This window comes from Micromys minutus (assembly GCF_963924665.1).
Source record: "Micromys minutus genome assembly, chromosome: 30".
Lineage (NCBI taxonomy): Eukaryota > Metazoa > Chordata > Mammalia > Rodentia > Muridae > Micromys > Micromys minutus.
The window spans coordinates 32,935,213-32,953,193 of NC_137965.1; the positions used below are offsets into that span (position 1 = coordinate 32,935,213).

The 17,981-nt window shown below is 41.3% G+C and overlaps 1 protein-coding gene across 1 annotated transcript in view; it reads left to right on the forward strand.

Annotated features, from left to right (window-relative positions):
- LOC308440005 (immunoglobulin superfamily member 1-like) overlaps positions 1-17,981 on the forward strand; it is a gene marked incomplete at both ends in the record, with an annotated part of 49,193 nt that overhangs the window by 14,877 nt on the left and 16,335 nt on the right. The window contains 10 exons of the mRNA XM_080941927.1: positions 2,832-2,943; positions 3,506-3,705; positions 4,488-4,614; positions 5,903-6,187; positions 6,335-6,640; positions 7,693-7,977; positions 8,103-8,411; positions 8,635-8,931; positions 9,175-9,477; positions 11,083-11,210. Of these exons, the coding sequence (XP_080798053.1) occupies positions 2,832-2,943; positions 3,506-3,705; positions 4,488-4,614; positions 5,903-6,187; positions 6,335-6,640; positions 7,693-7,977; positions 8,103-8,411; positions 8,635-8,931; positions 9,175-9,477; positions 11,083-11,210 (2,352 nt within the window). The remainder of the gene's footprint in view (positions 1-2,831; positions 2,944-3,505; positions 3,706-4,487; positions 4,615-5,902; positions 6,188-6,334; positions 6,641-7,692; positions 7,978-8,102; positions 8,412-8,634; positions 8,932-9,174; positions 9,478-11,082; positions 11,211-17,981) is intronic.

Sequence of the window (17,981 nt, forward strand, 5' to 3'; positions counted from 1 at the left end):
CACCCTAAGAGAGCACAAGTGCCAGTCCAAGCTGCTATACCCAGCAAAACTATCAATCACCATAGATGGAGAGATGAAGATATTTCAAGACAAATCAAAATTTACACAATATCTGACCACAAACCCAGCACTACAATGAATTATAGGTGGAAAACCCAATACAATGAGGGAAAATTCAGCCTAGTGAAAACAAGAAAACTCCTAAACAAAAAAACCAAAAGAATAAAAAGACACAGACACAACTCAACCCACAAAAGCAATAATAGCAGGAAACAGAAACAACTATTCCTTGATATCTATTAACATAAATGGACTCAACTCCCCAATAAAGAGACATAGGCTATCAGACTGGATACATAAACAAAATCCAGCCTTTTGCTGCATACAGGAAACTCATCTCAGAGACAAAGACAGACACTATCTCAGAGTAACTGGGTGGAAAAAAAACTTCCAAGCAAACAGCCCAAAGAAGCAAGCTGGAGTGGCTATTCTAATATCAAATAAAGTAAATTTCCAACCAAAAGTTATCAAAAAAGATAAGGAAGGACACTTTTTACTCATTACCGGGGAAATCTGTCAGGAGGAACTCTCAATCCTTAACATATATGCTCCAAATAAAAAAGCACCCACATTCATAAAAGAAACCCTACTAAAGGTTTAGTTTAAAGGTTTGATAGTATGCATTGAAATCTTACTAGTTACAATGAGCATAAAGTACATGTAAAACAAAACGTAACATGGAAATAGTTTTCTTTGCATGCAAAAATTAAACAATTATTTTTAAATACCAAAAATTGACACAAGGCTATCTTCTTAGCTCTTGAGTTATTAATGATTTAAGGTCTAGGTGTACCCCACTCTGAGGGGGTGATATACATTTATTGTTCTTTTTTTCTAAGAAGGACTGAGGTTTCCACTTTTTGGACTTTTTTTTTTTTTTTTTTTTTTTTTTTTTTGATCTTCATATGGTGTGTGAATTGTTTCTTGGTTATTTAGAGATTTCTGGAGCTAGTATCCAATTATCAGTGACTGCATATTGTGTCTGTTCTTTTGTGACTGGGTTACCTCACTCAGGATGATATTCGCTAGCTACATCCATTTTTCTACAAATTTCATAAAGTCATTGTTTCTAATAGCTGAGTAAACTCCATTGTGTAAATATACCACAATTTCTGTATCCATTCATCTACTGAAGGACATCTGGGTTCTTTCCATCTTCTGGCTATTATAAATTAGGCTGCTATGAACATGGTGGAGCATGTGTCCTTATTATATGTTGGAGCATCTTTGTGGTATATGCCCAGAAATGGAATAACTGGGTCTTCAGTTATGTCCAATTTTCTGAGGAACTGCCAAACTGATTTCCAGAGTGGTTGTACCAGTTTACAACCCCACCAACAGTGGAGGAGTGTTCCTCTTTCTCCATACCCTTGCCAGCGTCTGCTGTCATCTGAGATTTCGATCTTTGCCATTCTGACAGGTGTGAGATAGAATCTCAGGGTTGTTCTGATTTGCATTTCCCTGATGACTAGGGATGTCGAGCATTTCCTTAGGCGCTTTCAGCCATTCGACATTTCTCAGTTGAGAATTCTTTGTTTAGCTCTGTACCCCATTTTTAATAGGAAAGTTTGATTCTCTTGGGTCTAACTTTTTTGAATTTTTTGTGTATACTGGATATTAGACTTCTATTAGATGTGGGATTGGTAAAGATCTTTTCCCAGTCTGTTGGCCGCCGTTTTGTAGGATGAAGCCTACTTGATCATGGTGAATGACAGTTTTGATGTGTTCTTGGATTCTGTTTACAAGAATTTTATTTAGTATTTTGCATCAATGTTCATAAGGGAGATTGTTCTGAAGTTCTCTTTCCTTGTAGGGTCTTTGTGTGATTTAGGAATGAGGATTATTTTGGCTTTGAAGAATGAGTTGGGTAGTGTTCCTGCTGACTATATTTTGTGGAATAGTTTGGAGAGTATTGGTATTAGGTCATCAATAAATGTCTGATAGAATTCGGTACTGAACTTATCTGGTCCTGGGCTTTTTTTGGTTGGGAGGCTTTTGATGACTGCTTCTATTTTGTTATGTGTTATGGGATTGTTTAGATGGTTTATCTGGTCCTGATTTAACTTTGGTATCTGCTATCTGTTTAGAAATTTGTTCATTTCCTCCAGATTTTCCAGTTTTGTTGAGTATAGACTTTTATAGTAGGATTTAGTGATTTCTTTAATTTTCTCAGTTTCTGTTGTTATGTCTCCCCTTTTAATTCTGATTTTATTAATTTGGATACTCTTTCTTTGCCCTCTGGTTAAATGTTTATCTATCTTGTTAATTTTCTCAAATAAGCAGCTCCTGGTTTTATTGATTCTTTGTATGGTTCTTTTTGCTTCTACTTGGTTAATTTCTGCTCTGAGTTTGATTATTTCCTATTCAGTTTCTGTTTCCATGATTTGTCCATTAAAGAGTGTGGGGTGTTGAAGTCTTCCACTATTATTGTGTGTGGTGCAATGTATGTTTTGAGCTTTAGTAAAAAATTTTTATGTATATGGGTGCTCTTGTATTTGGAGCATATATACTTAGGATTGAGAGTTCATCCTGATAAAATTTTCCTTTAATGAGTAAAAAGTGTCCTTCTTTATCTTTTTTGATAACTTTTGGTTGAAAATCTACTTTATTTAATATTAGAATGGCTACACCAGCTTGTTTCTTGGGGTCATTTGCTTGGAAGTTTTTTTTTTTTTTCCCAGCCTTTTACTCTGAGATAGTCTTTGTCTCTAAGATGAGTGTCCTGTATGCAGCAAAATTCCTAGTCCTCTCTGCACATTGGTTATTCACAGTGCAATATCTCCAGGCCTGTGTCCCCGGAACTCTTGGTTGAAAACCTCTTAAACTCCTTCATTGGGGATCACAGTATTGAAATTCTCAATGGTGTCACTGAATTCAACCACCGTAATGATCATATTTACATGTTGTGGTCTACATGGTGGCACAGTTTAAGAGAAAGTGGTCAGTAAAAGTATCTCTTTCCTGTTTATTTATTGTGTGTGTGTGTGTGTGTGTGTTTGTGTGTGTGTGTGTGTGTGTGTGTGTGTGTTAGGGATTGATGGTTCTGCCTCCAGTGTTCTAATCACATACTCTATTAGTGAGCCACATGCCAAATTACTCTGTAATTTTCAGTGTTTGGTGTTTTAATATTTTTCTCTGTTATCTTTTTTCCTATGCTGATGGCTTAGTTATCTTTGTGGTTTGAGACCCAAGAATCCTCTGCTGTATATGTGTTGGGAGACTCATATCAGATGGTGTACGCTACCTGGTTGGTGATCAAGTGTCTGTGAAAACTCTGGGGTCCAGGTTAATTGAGACTGCTGGTTCTTCTACATGGTCACCCACCTCCTCAGCTTCTTCCAGATTTTCCCTAATTTTGGATCCCACGAGGGTCGGTAGCTTCTTTTGATTGGTTGGATACAAATATCTGTATCTGACTCTTTCACCTGCTTGTTGTGACTTTCAGAGGGATTATCCAAGAAGCCCTCTCTGCTGACTCAACAAGGCCAAATCCTGGACCCTAGAATGAGCCTCACCCTGCGGTGTCGTTCAGACATCAACTATGACAGATTTGCTCTGTACAAGGTCAATACACCTGACATCATGCAGTACTCTAGCCAGCGAACCAACACTGGCCTCTCCATGGCCAACTTCATCCTGGGCTATGTGAGCCACTCCACTGGATCTTCTATTCTGTTCCATTGCTCAACCTGCCTCTCTCTGTACCTGTACCATGCGGTTTTCTTAACCCAGTTCTCTAGGCAGACTTTCAATAAGGCATCAACAAACACCTACAAGTGAGATTCAGACAAGTGCACCATTATGCTAAATATTCCAGCCACACCACAATCGAGGACTGCACTTCAAGTCACAGGACACATAAAATAAAATAAAATAACCACAAATATATTAAATGAAAGACAAACTGAGAACTCTCATGGGATTAAGCAGCACATTTCCAACGTCCAGAAATTCAGGGGAAGAAATAAAAAGTATTTAAGTTAGTAGGAGGATAAGCATATGGACAGGTAGAGGGAAGAAGACTCAATCATTATACAGTACATACAGAGTTGACATTTTTAAAGACATTTAATGGAAGCCCAAGGCTGGGTGCCGTGGCCCACATCTCTGATCCCAGAACTTGGGAAGCAAGCTAGACTGATCTCTTTAAGGTACAGTTTAGACTGGTCTATATGACTAGGTCCAGGAAAATTGGTCTACATAGACAGGGACTGTGTCAACACAAAAACAAAGATAACTAAACCATCATCATAAGGAAAAGATGAAAGATAAAAAAATAAAACAACAAGCTATGAAAAGTACAGGGTAAATCTGGCATGTAGCTCACTGGTAGAGTATTTGCTTTAAACATTGGAGGCTGGACCATCAGACCCTAACACAAAAAATTAACAGGAAAAAATTTCTTTATTAAGCTCTTTCTCTTGAAGTGTGCAACCAGGCTGACAGCAACACATAATATGTTATACCGCAGTAAGGGCGAGGCCTTTGTTTTTGAGGCTGAATTCAGTGACACATCTGAGGATGTTGAGACTGAGATCCAGACCAAGAGGTCATGTCGGCAAAGTTCAAGCAGCTTCTTAGATTTCCCACCAGCAGATGGAGGAGAGAGAAGCCTGACTAAAGACAACCTACAGAAAGACACACCTGCACCTGGTTCTGGGCCTGTGTGGTGGCATCATTCATCAACCCCTTTGCAAGCTTCTCAATTTACAACTGCAACTTGTTGATCCAGCGGTGCTCACAGACACTGCCCATGCGCAAACCACTGTGTTTTGAATTTCAGAAAAAATATGGCCATATTTATTTGCCAACAACATGTGTCCCAAGAACCTCTAGTAAATCTGGAGACTAGTTTGGTCCATTGTCTCCATGATTACAGAATTTGCAGATCTATATACATGTTGACACACATATATGTGAATGTACACACACATATATACACACACAAAAAAAGAAGCACTAAAAATAAATAGAAATCTGTATCCTTAAAATTGTATAGGAAAACACAGACCTCAAAAGATGAAAGGCAAAAAGAAATTGTAATGCCAAATGGTAATTCATCAACTGAGAATATGATCTCAATCCAAGGAGATATACACAGCAGGATCCTTCTCAGAAACTACAAATGTATTAAGAAGGAGATATTTCACAAGAATTGGAAAAACAACAAAGCAATACCACAGTTAACTTTGTACTGTTGCATGAGGTGTTCACACATGGATGCTACAATATGGCCCTGACAGTGATGTACACCCAGGAGGCACGGCCTGTGGGCTGAGGAAAGTCATCTGGGTAAGACCTGATTGGTGGGGGTGGACTGTCTGGCACACCCACAGCATTGAGGAAGTCAGAGCCTGGGGCCAGAAGAGGGCAGTGTCCCTTCCTGTGGGGCTGGTGTGAAGGATGTGTCATAAGCACTGTCCTGCCTCCCGGGCCACACCCAGTTTCTGAACCCTTCAGGAAGGCTCTGGAGCTCTACACTCAGGCACAGTGCAGCCTCTGAGAGGAGATGCCATGACCTTCACATTCTCGGCCTTGCTCTGTCTGGGTAAGATGTGAAGAGGGGGAGGGGACACTGAGGTCTGGAAAGGATCCTGGCTCAGCACTCAGCCTTCTGGAAACCCAGGGTCTCAGGCAGGTCTGCAGAGGGGAGGACTTGCTCAACCTTAGGGACAAATCTCTTACCAAGAACTCTCTTCCAGGACTGAGTCTGGGCTTCTGGATCCCAGGGCTGACAGGTGAGTGTCTGCAGCAGTCCCAACATGTTCGTCTCTTCATATCCAAGAGCCAGGCCTGGGCAATGATGGTGGAAAACCATTGACTTAATGCTCTTTTCTTGCAGGGTACCTTCCTAAGCCTGTCCTCAGAGTACAGCCAGATTCTGTGGTTTCACTGGGGACTAAGGTGACCTTCTTTTGTGAGGAAACCATTGGAGCCAAAGAGTATATTCTCTATAAAACAGAATACACACATATAGGATTTACAAAGAATCCACAGAAGTCATCAAAGAAGGCTGAATTCTCATTCTCAAAAGTAGACCAGCAACATGCAGGGCAGTATCAATGTTCCTACAGGACTAATAATGAATCATCAGACTACAGTGAGCCCCTGGAGCTGGTGGTGACAGGTGAGAGAACACACTGGGATACAGGTCTCAGTTTTGACTCTCCAGACTTGGGTCTGGTAATAGGAATGCCCGTCCATCCTGTGGGAACCTCAGAGACATGGAGGACAATGAGGGATGGGATTTAACTGATTCCTCTTTCTCTCCTAGGAGCCTATTCGAAACCCAGCCTTTCAGCTCCAGCCAGCCCTGTTGTGACCTCAGGAGGAACTGTCACCCTCCTGTGTGAGTCCTCATACAATTATCAAAGGTTGATTCTGATTGTAGGAGGACCAAAGAAGCTCTCCTGGTGGAAGGACTCACAGTATAACCAGTCTACTAGAAAGTTCCAGGCCCTGATCCCTGTGGGCCCTGTGACTCCCAACCAGAGATGGATATTCAGATGCTACAGCTATGACACAAACAGACCACAACTGTGGTCAGCTCCTAGTGAATCCCTGGAACTCCTGGTCTCAGGTGAGGAACGCCAGCCTTTCCATAGGATGATATTCAATGATACAGTGGCTCAGAGACTTCTTAGTGTGTGTTGTAAGTGAGGATGCTGGACATTTTAGACCTTTGATACATAGCCAAGATTCAATGGGACTAAAATGCAGAATGCAAAGCTGACAGTGATAGCCAAGCCCAAGCTGTGCATTAAACAGATGACTCTCCAAGAGGGACACACTTAACACAGCCCATAGAGCTCAGGGAGGCAGAAGGACAGGGAGAGGAAGATTTTTAATAACCAGAAAGGTAGAGGACAACGGGAATAACATGGACCACAGAATCAACTCAGCAGGAATCCTAATGGCTCACAGAGCCTGAAGGGGTCTGCCCTGGGCCTGCTACTTACAACTGTGGCTGCTTCAAATACTTTGTGTTTTGCTTGTTTCTTGTTTGGTTTGTTTTTGGTTTTTTGTTTGTTTCTTTTTTGGTTTTTGGGTTTTGTTTTTTGTTTGTTTTTTGTTTGTTTGTTTGTTTGTGTGTGTGTGTGTGTGTTGGTGGGAAGTACACTGGGTAATGTTGGTTTTCTGTCCTGAAACTTACTCTGTAGACAAGGCTGGCTTCCAACTCAGAGTTCTGCCTCTGCCTCCTGAGTGCTCAGATTAAATGTGGGTGTAACAACCACCTGGCTTGCTGCAGGTTCTTGTTTCACTCCTAACAATGGGAATAGAAATGTCTGCAATACTTGTACCTACACATGGGATCGTTGTTCTACTAGTGGCTTCCCTTGTCCAGTCTTAATATGAGGGTATGTGCTTAATGTTCTAGCATCTTGGTATACCGGGTTCAGTAGATACCACTGAAAAGACTTATTTCTCTGACAGACAGAGGAGCAGTGAATGTTGGAAAGACAGGAGGTGGGTAGGATGTGTGATATTAGGAAGGAGGGAAGGATGGGAGGCTGTCTTCCAGTATCTTGTACGAGAGAAGAAGAAATTTAAAAAAAAGTAAAATCTGCCAGTGGAACATTCTCTGTGCCACTTTTAAACACACCCACCTGCTTCTCTCCTACTTCTCTGTAGGGCACCTACAGAAACCAACGATCAAGGCTGAACCAGGCTCTGTGGTCCCCGCCCAAAGACCCATGACCATCTGGTGTCAGGGGAACCTGGATACAGAGATATGTTTTCTGCATAATGAGCGAAGCCTACAGACATGGAGCACTCAGAGCATACAGGAACCAGGGAACAAGGCCAAGTTCTTCTTCTCTTCTGTGACACATCAACACGCAGGGCAATATCGCTGTTATTGCTACAGCTCAGCTGGTTGGTCACAGCCCAGTGACACCCTGGAGATGGTGGTCACAGGTGAGGAAACACACAGGTTTGCAACTCCTGGCTCTGATCTCAGGAGTACTCCCTACCACAGAGTGTTCCTAGAGAACACTGTGTCTGTGTGAGAACATGGAACAGAGTGTCCCCTTCTCTCCTAGGAATCTATGGCGACTATGAACTCAAGCTGTCAGTACTGACCAGCCCTGTGGTGACAGTGGGAAGTAACATGACACTCCGCTGTGCCTCTCAAGGATTCTGTGGTAAATTCATTCTCACCAAGAATGACCAGAAGTTCACCAGCTCACGGGACACACAGTATATACCTGCGACTGGACTGTACCATGCCCTGTTTGTTATGGGACCCATGACCCCAAACCACACAGGGACATTCAGATGCTATTGTTACTTCAAGCATGCTCCACAGTTATGGTCAGTACCCAGTGAGCCCCTGGAAATTCACATCTCAGGTGAGTCAGCACCATCTTACTCAGTCATTTTCTGAGCCCCTAAGCTGTTGCCGTGGCCTGCCCCTCTGCATAGATGCTGGTAGAGAAAGACGAAATGGAGATCCTGTGTTCTCACACACAGCCATGCTTGGGAAGAAGCTGTGACATGTGCCTGGCAGAAAGGGAGGGCCAAGGTGTTTTGTCAGAACCAAACCTCAGTCCATAGCTGTCACCTTCCCTATAGGACTGTCCAAGAAGCCCTCTCTGCTGACTCAGCAAGGCTACATCCTGGACCCTGGAATGAACCTCACCCTGCAGTGTCGTTCTGACATCAACTATGACAGATTTGCTCTGTACAAGGCCAGGAGACCTTACATCATTCAGCACTCTAGCCAGCGGACCAACAATGGCCTCTCTGTGGCCAACTTCACACTGGACTATGTGAGCCCCTCTACTGGAGACCAATACAGATGCTATGGTGCACACAACCTGTCCTCTGACTGGTCAGCGTCCAGTGACCCCATGGACATCCTGATCACAGGTGAGGATCTATAGAGATTCAATCAGATCCCTAACTTCTGGTCAGGTTCTCATAGGGGAGCCTAGTAGCTGAAGGCTGGGCTCAGAGGAGGGTCTTTGGGGAGGAACAGAGGCAGAAATAGGTCAGCAGGAGATGAGCTCAGTCAGATAAAAGAGACAGAGTCCTATGTTCTCAGAGTGGAGTCATGTGTGGATTGAGTTCATAACATGGAAGCCAGATTCTCATCTTCCCTCTTCTCTTTAGGACACCTCCGTTTTACTCCTTTCCTCTCAGTGAAGCCTAACTCCACAGTACACTCAGGAGAGAACGTGACCCTGCTGTGTTGGTCAGTGTACAGCGTGGACACTTTCATTCTGTCCAAGGAGGGATCAGTCCAGCCACCCCTACGACTAAAATCGCAGTCCCTCGGTCAGCAGTTCCAGGCAGAATTCTCCATGGGTGCTGTGACCACCCATCTCTCCGGCACCTACAGGTGCTATGGTTCTCAAGACTCATCTCACTTCCTGTTGTCATCTGCCAGTGCCCCTGTGGAGCTCACAGTCTCAGGTGAGGTGACCCTGACCTGTCAGCATGACTCACAGTCCACACTGTAGCAGAGCTCCTCACTTGGATGGGATTGAGAACAAGAAAGGCTTTGTCTGAAGACACTGTTCCTGGCCAGCAGTGGTCCCTCGAGTAATGCGCAGTCCGTCCTCTATTGCCGTCTAAGTTTGCAGTATGGAGTATGATGATCTTGGGGAGGTTACAGGGCAGAAGGAGTTCGTGAGCACACTGAGCATCCCTGAGTTTCAGTCTAACCCTCATCCTCTTTTTGTTTTATTTTCTAGGACACATTGGAATGACCTCCTTGCCACCCACGATATCCATGTCAGCAGATGGTAAGTATCAGGCACCTCTGTGCAGGTGTGTGCTCCAACCACAGGCTGCCTGGCAGATCTTGTCACACCAAGGTCCCCATTTCTCTCTGACCTCAGCTTGTGATTTTAGGAGGCAAACAGATCCCAACAGAGACCACAGGGGTTTAGAGATTGGGCTACAACAGGGGACAGTCAGAGAGAACTATTTATGCTCAGCATGGGAGAATGGGGCAGGTGTGAGTAGTTAAAATCACGAAGCACAGACACTCAATTCCTATTTTAGCCCATAAACCTCTGTACAGGCCCTGTCACTGCATGGAGTCAGGACTCACCTCAGAAGGATGATAAACACTCCCTTACTGTATGATCCCAGATGAGCAATAGCTACTTAGAGTCTTGATACAGATACTTCTTTAGAACAGGTCCTTCTCTGTCTAGGTTGCTGTTCCTCTGAGTATAAATAGAAGCCTGACCAATTCTCTTTGTATTTTTATTTTGATTTTGTGTTTTGTTTTTTTTTTTTTTTTTTTTTTTTCTTTTTTTTTTAAATCGGTACTGTCCTTGACTGTCAACTCTTCTGACAGTGGCCTTGGTCATGAACTCTCCTTACAGAGAAGGCCTTCAGGACCTGATTCTGACACACAGGCACATACACACCCACACACACATCAGGAGAATGGTAACATTAAGTTTGAAATGGAAGGGTCTCAATGGGACATGGGAACCAACACTCACCAACAAACACATTGAGAACCTCAGTCTGCCCAGCCACTGACTGACTAACTGGAAACGCCATTCTAAGAACTGACCTGTGGCTGCTCAGAACCGTGATCGGGGTCCACTGCCTGAATGAATTGTTAGTTTTTTCTACTCTGAGTTTGCTGGTGTCCTGGATATGCCATTGGTTTCCTGTTAGCACAGTTGTTCTGAAGAATTTAGTAAGAAGAGAGGGGACACAGCTATGCCACAGGGAGGATTCATCCAGAACTCCATGATCCTGTTGGGGAGAATGATGGTCATCTACATAAATAATAGAGTGGAACCAGAGGAAACACTAAGTTCTCTCAGTATACACAGATTCTACTCTTCTTCAGTTCTCGTGACCAGCTGAGATTGTCTGCCCATCCTATAACATGCCCAAACCCAAGACACTGAATACAGAGAATTCCATGTCATAGCACAGGAAAGAATAGGACCTTGTTCTCTTCAGGGAAAACAGGTGCCGTGGATGGAGGTTTAGTTGGGAAATTTCGACCACTCCTAACTTCTGTAACTTCTGTATCTAATACCACAGCCTCAGAGAACCAGGATCCCACAGTGGAGAATCTCATCAGGATGGGGATGGCTGTCTTGGTCCTCATAGTCCTTTCAGTTCTAGGCACTGAGGCCTGGCTGAGCCATAGACAGACCCACCGTGCAGCTGCAAAATAATCTAAAGAAAGAACTTCATCTCTCAGTGTTCTACACTCTGAAAAATTAATCTGTTGATCCAACATTTTCTCTCAGAAAAATGTGTTGTGAGAGAATTCCAGGAAGCAAAGGTTTTGGAGTTCAGAGCAAAGCAGAAGTTTAATGATGAGGTGCTTCCTTGGTAAACAAGCTATTGTCCCTCCACAAACTGGGGGCCTTTGATTTCTGAACTAACCCTCTTGAACTGTAAAGTATTAGAATATGCTGTCCAATCTGCCTGGAATTTCTTTCACCTGTTGATGATATTTATCTGTATTTTTTAATAGATTTACTCATTCACCTTTAAAGGCCTCTGTCATCTACATAAATTTTGTTTAAGGTCATTTACGTGTGTGTGTGTGTGTGTGTGTGTCTGTGTCTGTGTCTGTCTGCCTGTCTGTGTGTGTGTGTGTGTGTGTCAGTGTGTGTGTGTTTGTGTGTGTGTCACAGATGTGTCTGTGTGTGTGTGTCTGTCTGTCTGTGTATCTGTCTGTGTATCTGTGTGTGTCAGTGTGTGTGTGTCTATGTGTGTGTGTCACAGATGTGTGTGTGTGTGTGTGTGTGTGCACTATCTTACTGTCATTGGGTGAGCTTGGGCTTGGGAAGCAAAGGTTTAGTTGGTGTTCCTGGAGGCAGCAGGCATACTGGAAAGAATGAGGGCTGTGAGGTGGGAGACGGACTGTGCAGGTCATTTGTTGCTCTCTTCATCCAGGAGAGTTGGCAGGCAGGGGTTTGTGAAGAGGGGCTTACCTGGTGTTTCTTAGGAGGGCAGCCCCTCAGAGTTAAGAGGCAGAGTTGTGGCTGCTACTGTTTTTTTTTAAGGAACATACAAATAATAATAGACCAATATCATTAGCAATTATCAGAGAAGCTTCCTCCTGCAGGAGATGAGATCAAATACAAGAGACCCAGAACAAACACTGCAGAGGAAAACCTGACAACGCTGAATCCTGATGGAATGTCTGCAACTTTCTTGGCTTCAGGTACTTTCAAAAATAAGAGTTGGAGAAACTGGGAAAACCATGGCACATGGATGACCTCAAGGAAACTATGGTTTCTAGACATAAGAGACTGATACAAATATGAACTCGAAAAAGTTCACTACGCACAGCGCCAGGACAGGTCTACATGACATCCTGTCCCAGGGATGACTGATGTGGACAGAGACTTCATCTGTAACCCAGAAGCTAACGAAAATATTCATTTTTCCACAAAGTCATACTAGTTTGCAAAGCACACTGAAAGTCAGGTCTCAAGCCCAGCAGAGTGTGACCAACACAAAATGAACCCACTGGTATGTTTGCAGGTCCTTGACATATATATTTTATGTCCTGATTTGTGTTTTTACGAGATTTCTGGGAATTCATAATTTAGATGTGTAAAAAACTCACAAAATTACACATCTGAAGTACATACAATTTTATTTACCAGTGATTCATGTATGGTTAAGAAAAGGTTTTCAGGCTGGAGAGATGGCTCAACAGTTAAGAACACTGACTGCTCTTCCAGAGGTCCTTAGTTCAATTCCTGGCCACCACTTGGTGGTTCACAACCATCTGTAATGGGATCTGATGCCCTCTTCTGGTGAGTCTGAGGACACCTACAGTGTACTCACACATAAATTAATCTTTAAAAAACTAGTGTAATCACATTTTTTTTTAAAAAAAGGAAAGGCTTCATTTCTTTTCATTAATTATTCTATTCTGTGTAACCAAAATATCATTTTGTATTTGGAGAAAAAAAATAAAGTTTCTTTCTTTGTTTTTTATTCCAAGGACATGACGTCCGTGTTCAGAACATAGCTGAACACTGCTAATACACATGTCCTGCCATATTTTTTTTTCTTTTTTGGATAATTTCTTTACTTACATTTCAAATGTCATCCCCAATCCCACTTTCCCTTCTGGAATCCTCCTATTTCAAGCCTCCTCCCTCTGCCTCTATGAGAGTGCTCATTCACTGACTCTGGAAGGCAGAGATTATATTTTAGGGTAACCATGATGGCATATGCCTATAATCCCAAGAGGGTAAGGCATGAGACTGCTGTCAGTTTGGTTTTTTTTTTAATTTATTTTAAAAAACAAAGATAAATGTACAGCTTTTTAAGCAATTTTGTATAAAAGTATACAATCACATTTTTATAAGGTTGTAATTAAGTATTTGTGGGTACCTATACATACACATATGTATATATATGACAATAATGTAGGAAAAGAGATATTAATTTGAGGAGATAGGAGAAAAACTGGGAGGGGATGTAGAAAAAAAAGGAATGTGACACAGTTTTATTTTAATTAAAATATATTCTTATTTTTCCTTTTTTCTTGATCTTTACAGTCTGTGGGTTGTTTCTGGGGTGTTCAACGTTTTCAGGGGTTAGTATCCCATTATCAGTGACTGCATGTTATATCTGTTCCTTTGTGACTGGGTTACCTCACTCAGAATGATATTCTCTAGATGCATCCATTTTCTTGAGAATTTCGTTAGGCCATTGTTTCTGATAGCCAAGTAGTACTCCATTGTGTAAATGTACCACAATTTTTGTATCTATTCATCTACTGAAGGACATCTAGGTTCTTTCCAGCTTCTGGCTATTATAAATAGAGCAGCAATGAATATTGTGGTGCATGTATCTTTGTTGTATGTTGGAGTGTCTCTGGGGTAAATGCCCAGAAGTGGAATAACTGGATCTTCAGGTAGTACTATGTCCATTTTTCTGAGGTATAGCCAGACTGATTTCCAGAGTGGTTGTATCAGTTTACAACCCCACCAGCAGTGGAGAAGTGTTCCTCTTTCTCCACATCCTCGCCAGCATCTGTTGTCATCTGTGTTTTGGATCTTGGGCAATCTGACTGGTGTGAGGTGGAATCTCAGGGTTGTTTTGATTTGCATTTCCCTGATGTCTAAGGATGTTGAGCACTTCCTTAGATGTTTCTCAGCCATTCGATATTCTTCGATTGAGAACTTTTTGTTTAAGTCTGTACCCCATTTTTTAATAGGGTGGTTTGATTCTCTGGTATCTCGCTTTTTGAGTTCTTTGTATACCTTGGATATTAAGCCTCTATCTGATGTGGGGTTGGTAAAGATCTTTTCCCACTCCATTGGCTGCCGTTTTTTTATTCATGATAGTGTCTTTAGCCTTACAAAAACTTTGCAATCTCATTAAGTCCCATTTGTCGATCTTTGACCTTAGAGCTTAAGCTATTGGTGTTTTGTACAGAAAATTTTCTCCTGTGCCTATGTGTTCTAAGGTTTTCCCTACTTTCTCATCTAATAGTTTCAGTGTATCTGGTTTAATGTGGAGGTCTTTGATCCACTTACACTTGAGCTTTGTACAAGGAGATAAGAAAGGGTCTATTTTCATTCTTTTGCATGCTGAGTGCCAGTTGGACCAGCACCATTTGTTGAATAGGCTGTCCTTTTTCCATTGAATGTTTACGGCTCCTTTGTCAAAAATCAGGTGACCATATATGTGAGGGCAAATTTCTGGATCTTCTATTCTATTACATTGATCCACATGCCTATTTCTGTACCAGTACCATGAAGTTTTCAGCACAATTGCCTTGTAATATAGCTTGAGGTCAGGGATAGTGATTCCCGCAGATGTTTTCTTGTTGTTGAGGATGGATTTTGCTATTTTAGGTCTTTTGTTATTCCATATGAAATTGCACATTGATCTTTCCAATTTCATGAAGAACTGGGTTGGAATTTTGATGGGGATTGCATTGAATCTGTATATTGCTTTTGGTAGGATGGCCATTTTTAAAATGTTGAACTTTCCAATCCATGAGCATGGGAGATCTTTCCATTTTCTGAGATCTTCCTCAATTTCCTTCTTTAGAGGTTTGAAGTTCTTGTCGTACAAGTCCCTTCACTTGCTTAGTTAGAGTCACACCAAGGTATTTCATAGATTTGTAACAATTGTGCAGGGTATCTTTTCCCTAATTTCTTTCTCCACATGTTTGTCCTTTGAATATAGGAAGGCTACTGATTGGTTTGAGTTGATTTTATATCCAGCCACTTTGCTGAACTTGTTTATCAGCTGTAGGAGTTCTCTGGTAGAATTTGTGAGGTCGCTTAAGTACACTATCATGTCATCTGCAAATAGTGATGTTTTTACTTCTTCCTTTCCAATTTGTATCCATTTAATTTTCTTTTACTGTCTAATTGCTCCGGCCAGGACTTCCAGTACTATGTTGAATAGGTAAGGGGAGAGTGGGCAGCCTTGTCGAGTCCCTGATTTTAGTGGGATTGCTTCAAGTTTTCCACCGTTAAGTTTGATTTTGGCTGTTGGTTTGCTGTATATTGCTTTTATTATGTTTAAGTATGGGCCTTGGATTCCTGTTCTTTCCAAGACTTTTAACATGAAGAGATGTTGAATTTTGTCAAATGATTTCTCAGCATCTAGTGAGATGACCACGTAGTTTTTTTTCTTTGAGTTTGTTTATATGGCGGATTACATTGATGGATTTCCATATGTTAAACCATCCCTGCATGCCAGGGATGAAGCCTACTTGATCATGGTGAATGATCGTTTTGATGTGTTCTTGGATTCGGTTTGCAAGGATTTTGTTGAGTATTTTTGCGTCAATGTTCATAAGTGAGATTGGTCTGAGTTTCTCTTTCCTTGTATGGTCTCTCTGTGGTTTAGGAATGAGGGTTATTGTAGCCTAAAAAAATGAGTTGGGTAGTTTTCCATCTGATTCTATTTTGTGGAATCATTTGGAGAGTATTGGTGTTATATCCCCAATAAATGTCTGATAAAATTCTGCACTGAACCCGTCTGGACCTGGGCTTTTTTTGGTTGGGAGGCTTTTGATGGCTGCCTCTATTTATTTAGGTGTTATGGGATTATTTAGATGGTTTGCCTGGTATTGATTTAACCTTAGTGCCTTGTATCTGTCTAGGAATTCATCCATTTCATCCAGATTTTCCAGCTTTGTTGAGTATAGGCTTTAGTACTATGATCTGATGATTTCTTGAATTTCCTGAGTTTCAGTTGTTATTTCTCCACTTTCCTTTCAGATTTTGTTAATTTGAATACTCTCTCTTTGCCCTCTAGTTAGTCTGGCTAAGGATTTATCAATCTTGTTGATTTTCTCAAAGAACCAGCTCTTGGTTTTGTTGATTCTTTCAGTGGTTCTTTTTGTTTCTATTTGGTCTATTTTTGCCCTAAGTATATTATTTCTTGCCATCTACTCCTCTTGGGTGTATCTGATTCTTTTTGTTCTAGAGCTTTCAACTGTGCTGTCAAGATGCTGATATATGCTCTCTCCAGTTTCTTTTTGGAAACACTCAGAGCTATGAGTATTCCTCTCAGTACTGCTTTCATTGCATCCCATAGGTTTGGGTATGTTGTGTTTTCATTTTCATTGAAAACTTGAAAATCATTGATTTCTTTCTTTATTTCTTCCTTGACCCTGCTATGGTTTAACACAGCATTGTTTAGTTTCCCTGTGTATGTGGGCTTTTGTTGTCTTTGTTGTTGTTAAAGACCGACCTTAGACCATGGTGGTCTGAGAGGATGCATGGGAGTATTTCAATCTTTTTATATCTATTAAGGCTTGTTTTGTGGCCAATTATGTGGTCAGTTTTTGAGAAGGTGCCATGAGGTGCTGAGAAGAAAGTGTATTCTTTTCTTTTTTTTTTTTTTTTTTTTTAGGATATGTTCTGTAGATATCTATTAATTCCAATTGGTTTATAACCTCTGTTAGTTTTACATTATCATTGTTCAGTTTTGTTTCCCTGATCTGTCCATTGGTGAGAGTGGGATATTAAGGTCTCCCACTATTATTGTGTTGGGCGCAGTGTATTTTTTGAGCTTTAGTAGGGTTTCTTTTATGAATAGCAGAGCATATATGTTAAGGATTAAGAGTTCCTCCTGACAAATTTCCCCTGTAATGAGTAAAGTGTCCTTCCTTATCTTTTTTGATAACTTTTGGTTGAAAATCTACTTTATTCAATATTAGAATGGCGACTCCAGCTTGCTTCTTGGGGCCATTTTCTTGGAAGGTTTTTTCCCACCCTTTTACTCTGAGATAGTGTCTGTCTTTGTCTCTGAGATGAGTTTCTTGTATGCAACAAGTTGCTAGGTTTTGTTTATGTATCCAGTCTGATAGCCTATGTCTTTTTATTGGTGGAATTGAGTCCATTTATGTTAACAGATATCAAGGAATAGTGGTTGCTGTTTCCTGCTATTTTTGCTTTTGGAGGTTGAATTGTGCCTGTATGTCTTTCTTCTTTTGGTTTTCTTGCTTAGAAGTTTTCTTTTTTTTATTGGGATGTAGTTCCCCTCGTTGTAATCGGTTTTCCACCTATAATTCGTTGTAGTGTTGGGTTTGTTGTCAGATATTGTGTAAATTTAGTTTTGTCTTGGAATATCTTAGTTTCTCCATCTATGGTGATTGAAAGTTTTGCTGGGTGTAACAGCTTTGGCTTGGCACTTGTGCTCTCTTAGGGTCTGCATGATGTCTGACCAGGCTCTTATAGCTTTCATAGTCTCTGTTGAGAAATTGGGTGTGATTCTGATTGGTCTACCTTTATAAATTACATGACCTTTTTCCCTTACTGCTTTTAATATTTTTTCTTTACTTTGGGCACATGGTGTTTTGACTATTATGTGTCGGGAGGAGTTTCTTTTCTGATCCAATCTATTTGGAGTTCGGTAGGCTTGTTTTATGCTCATGGTCATCTCATTCTTAAGGGTAGGGAAGTTTTCTTCTATGATTCTGTTGATGATATTTA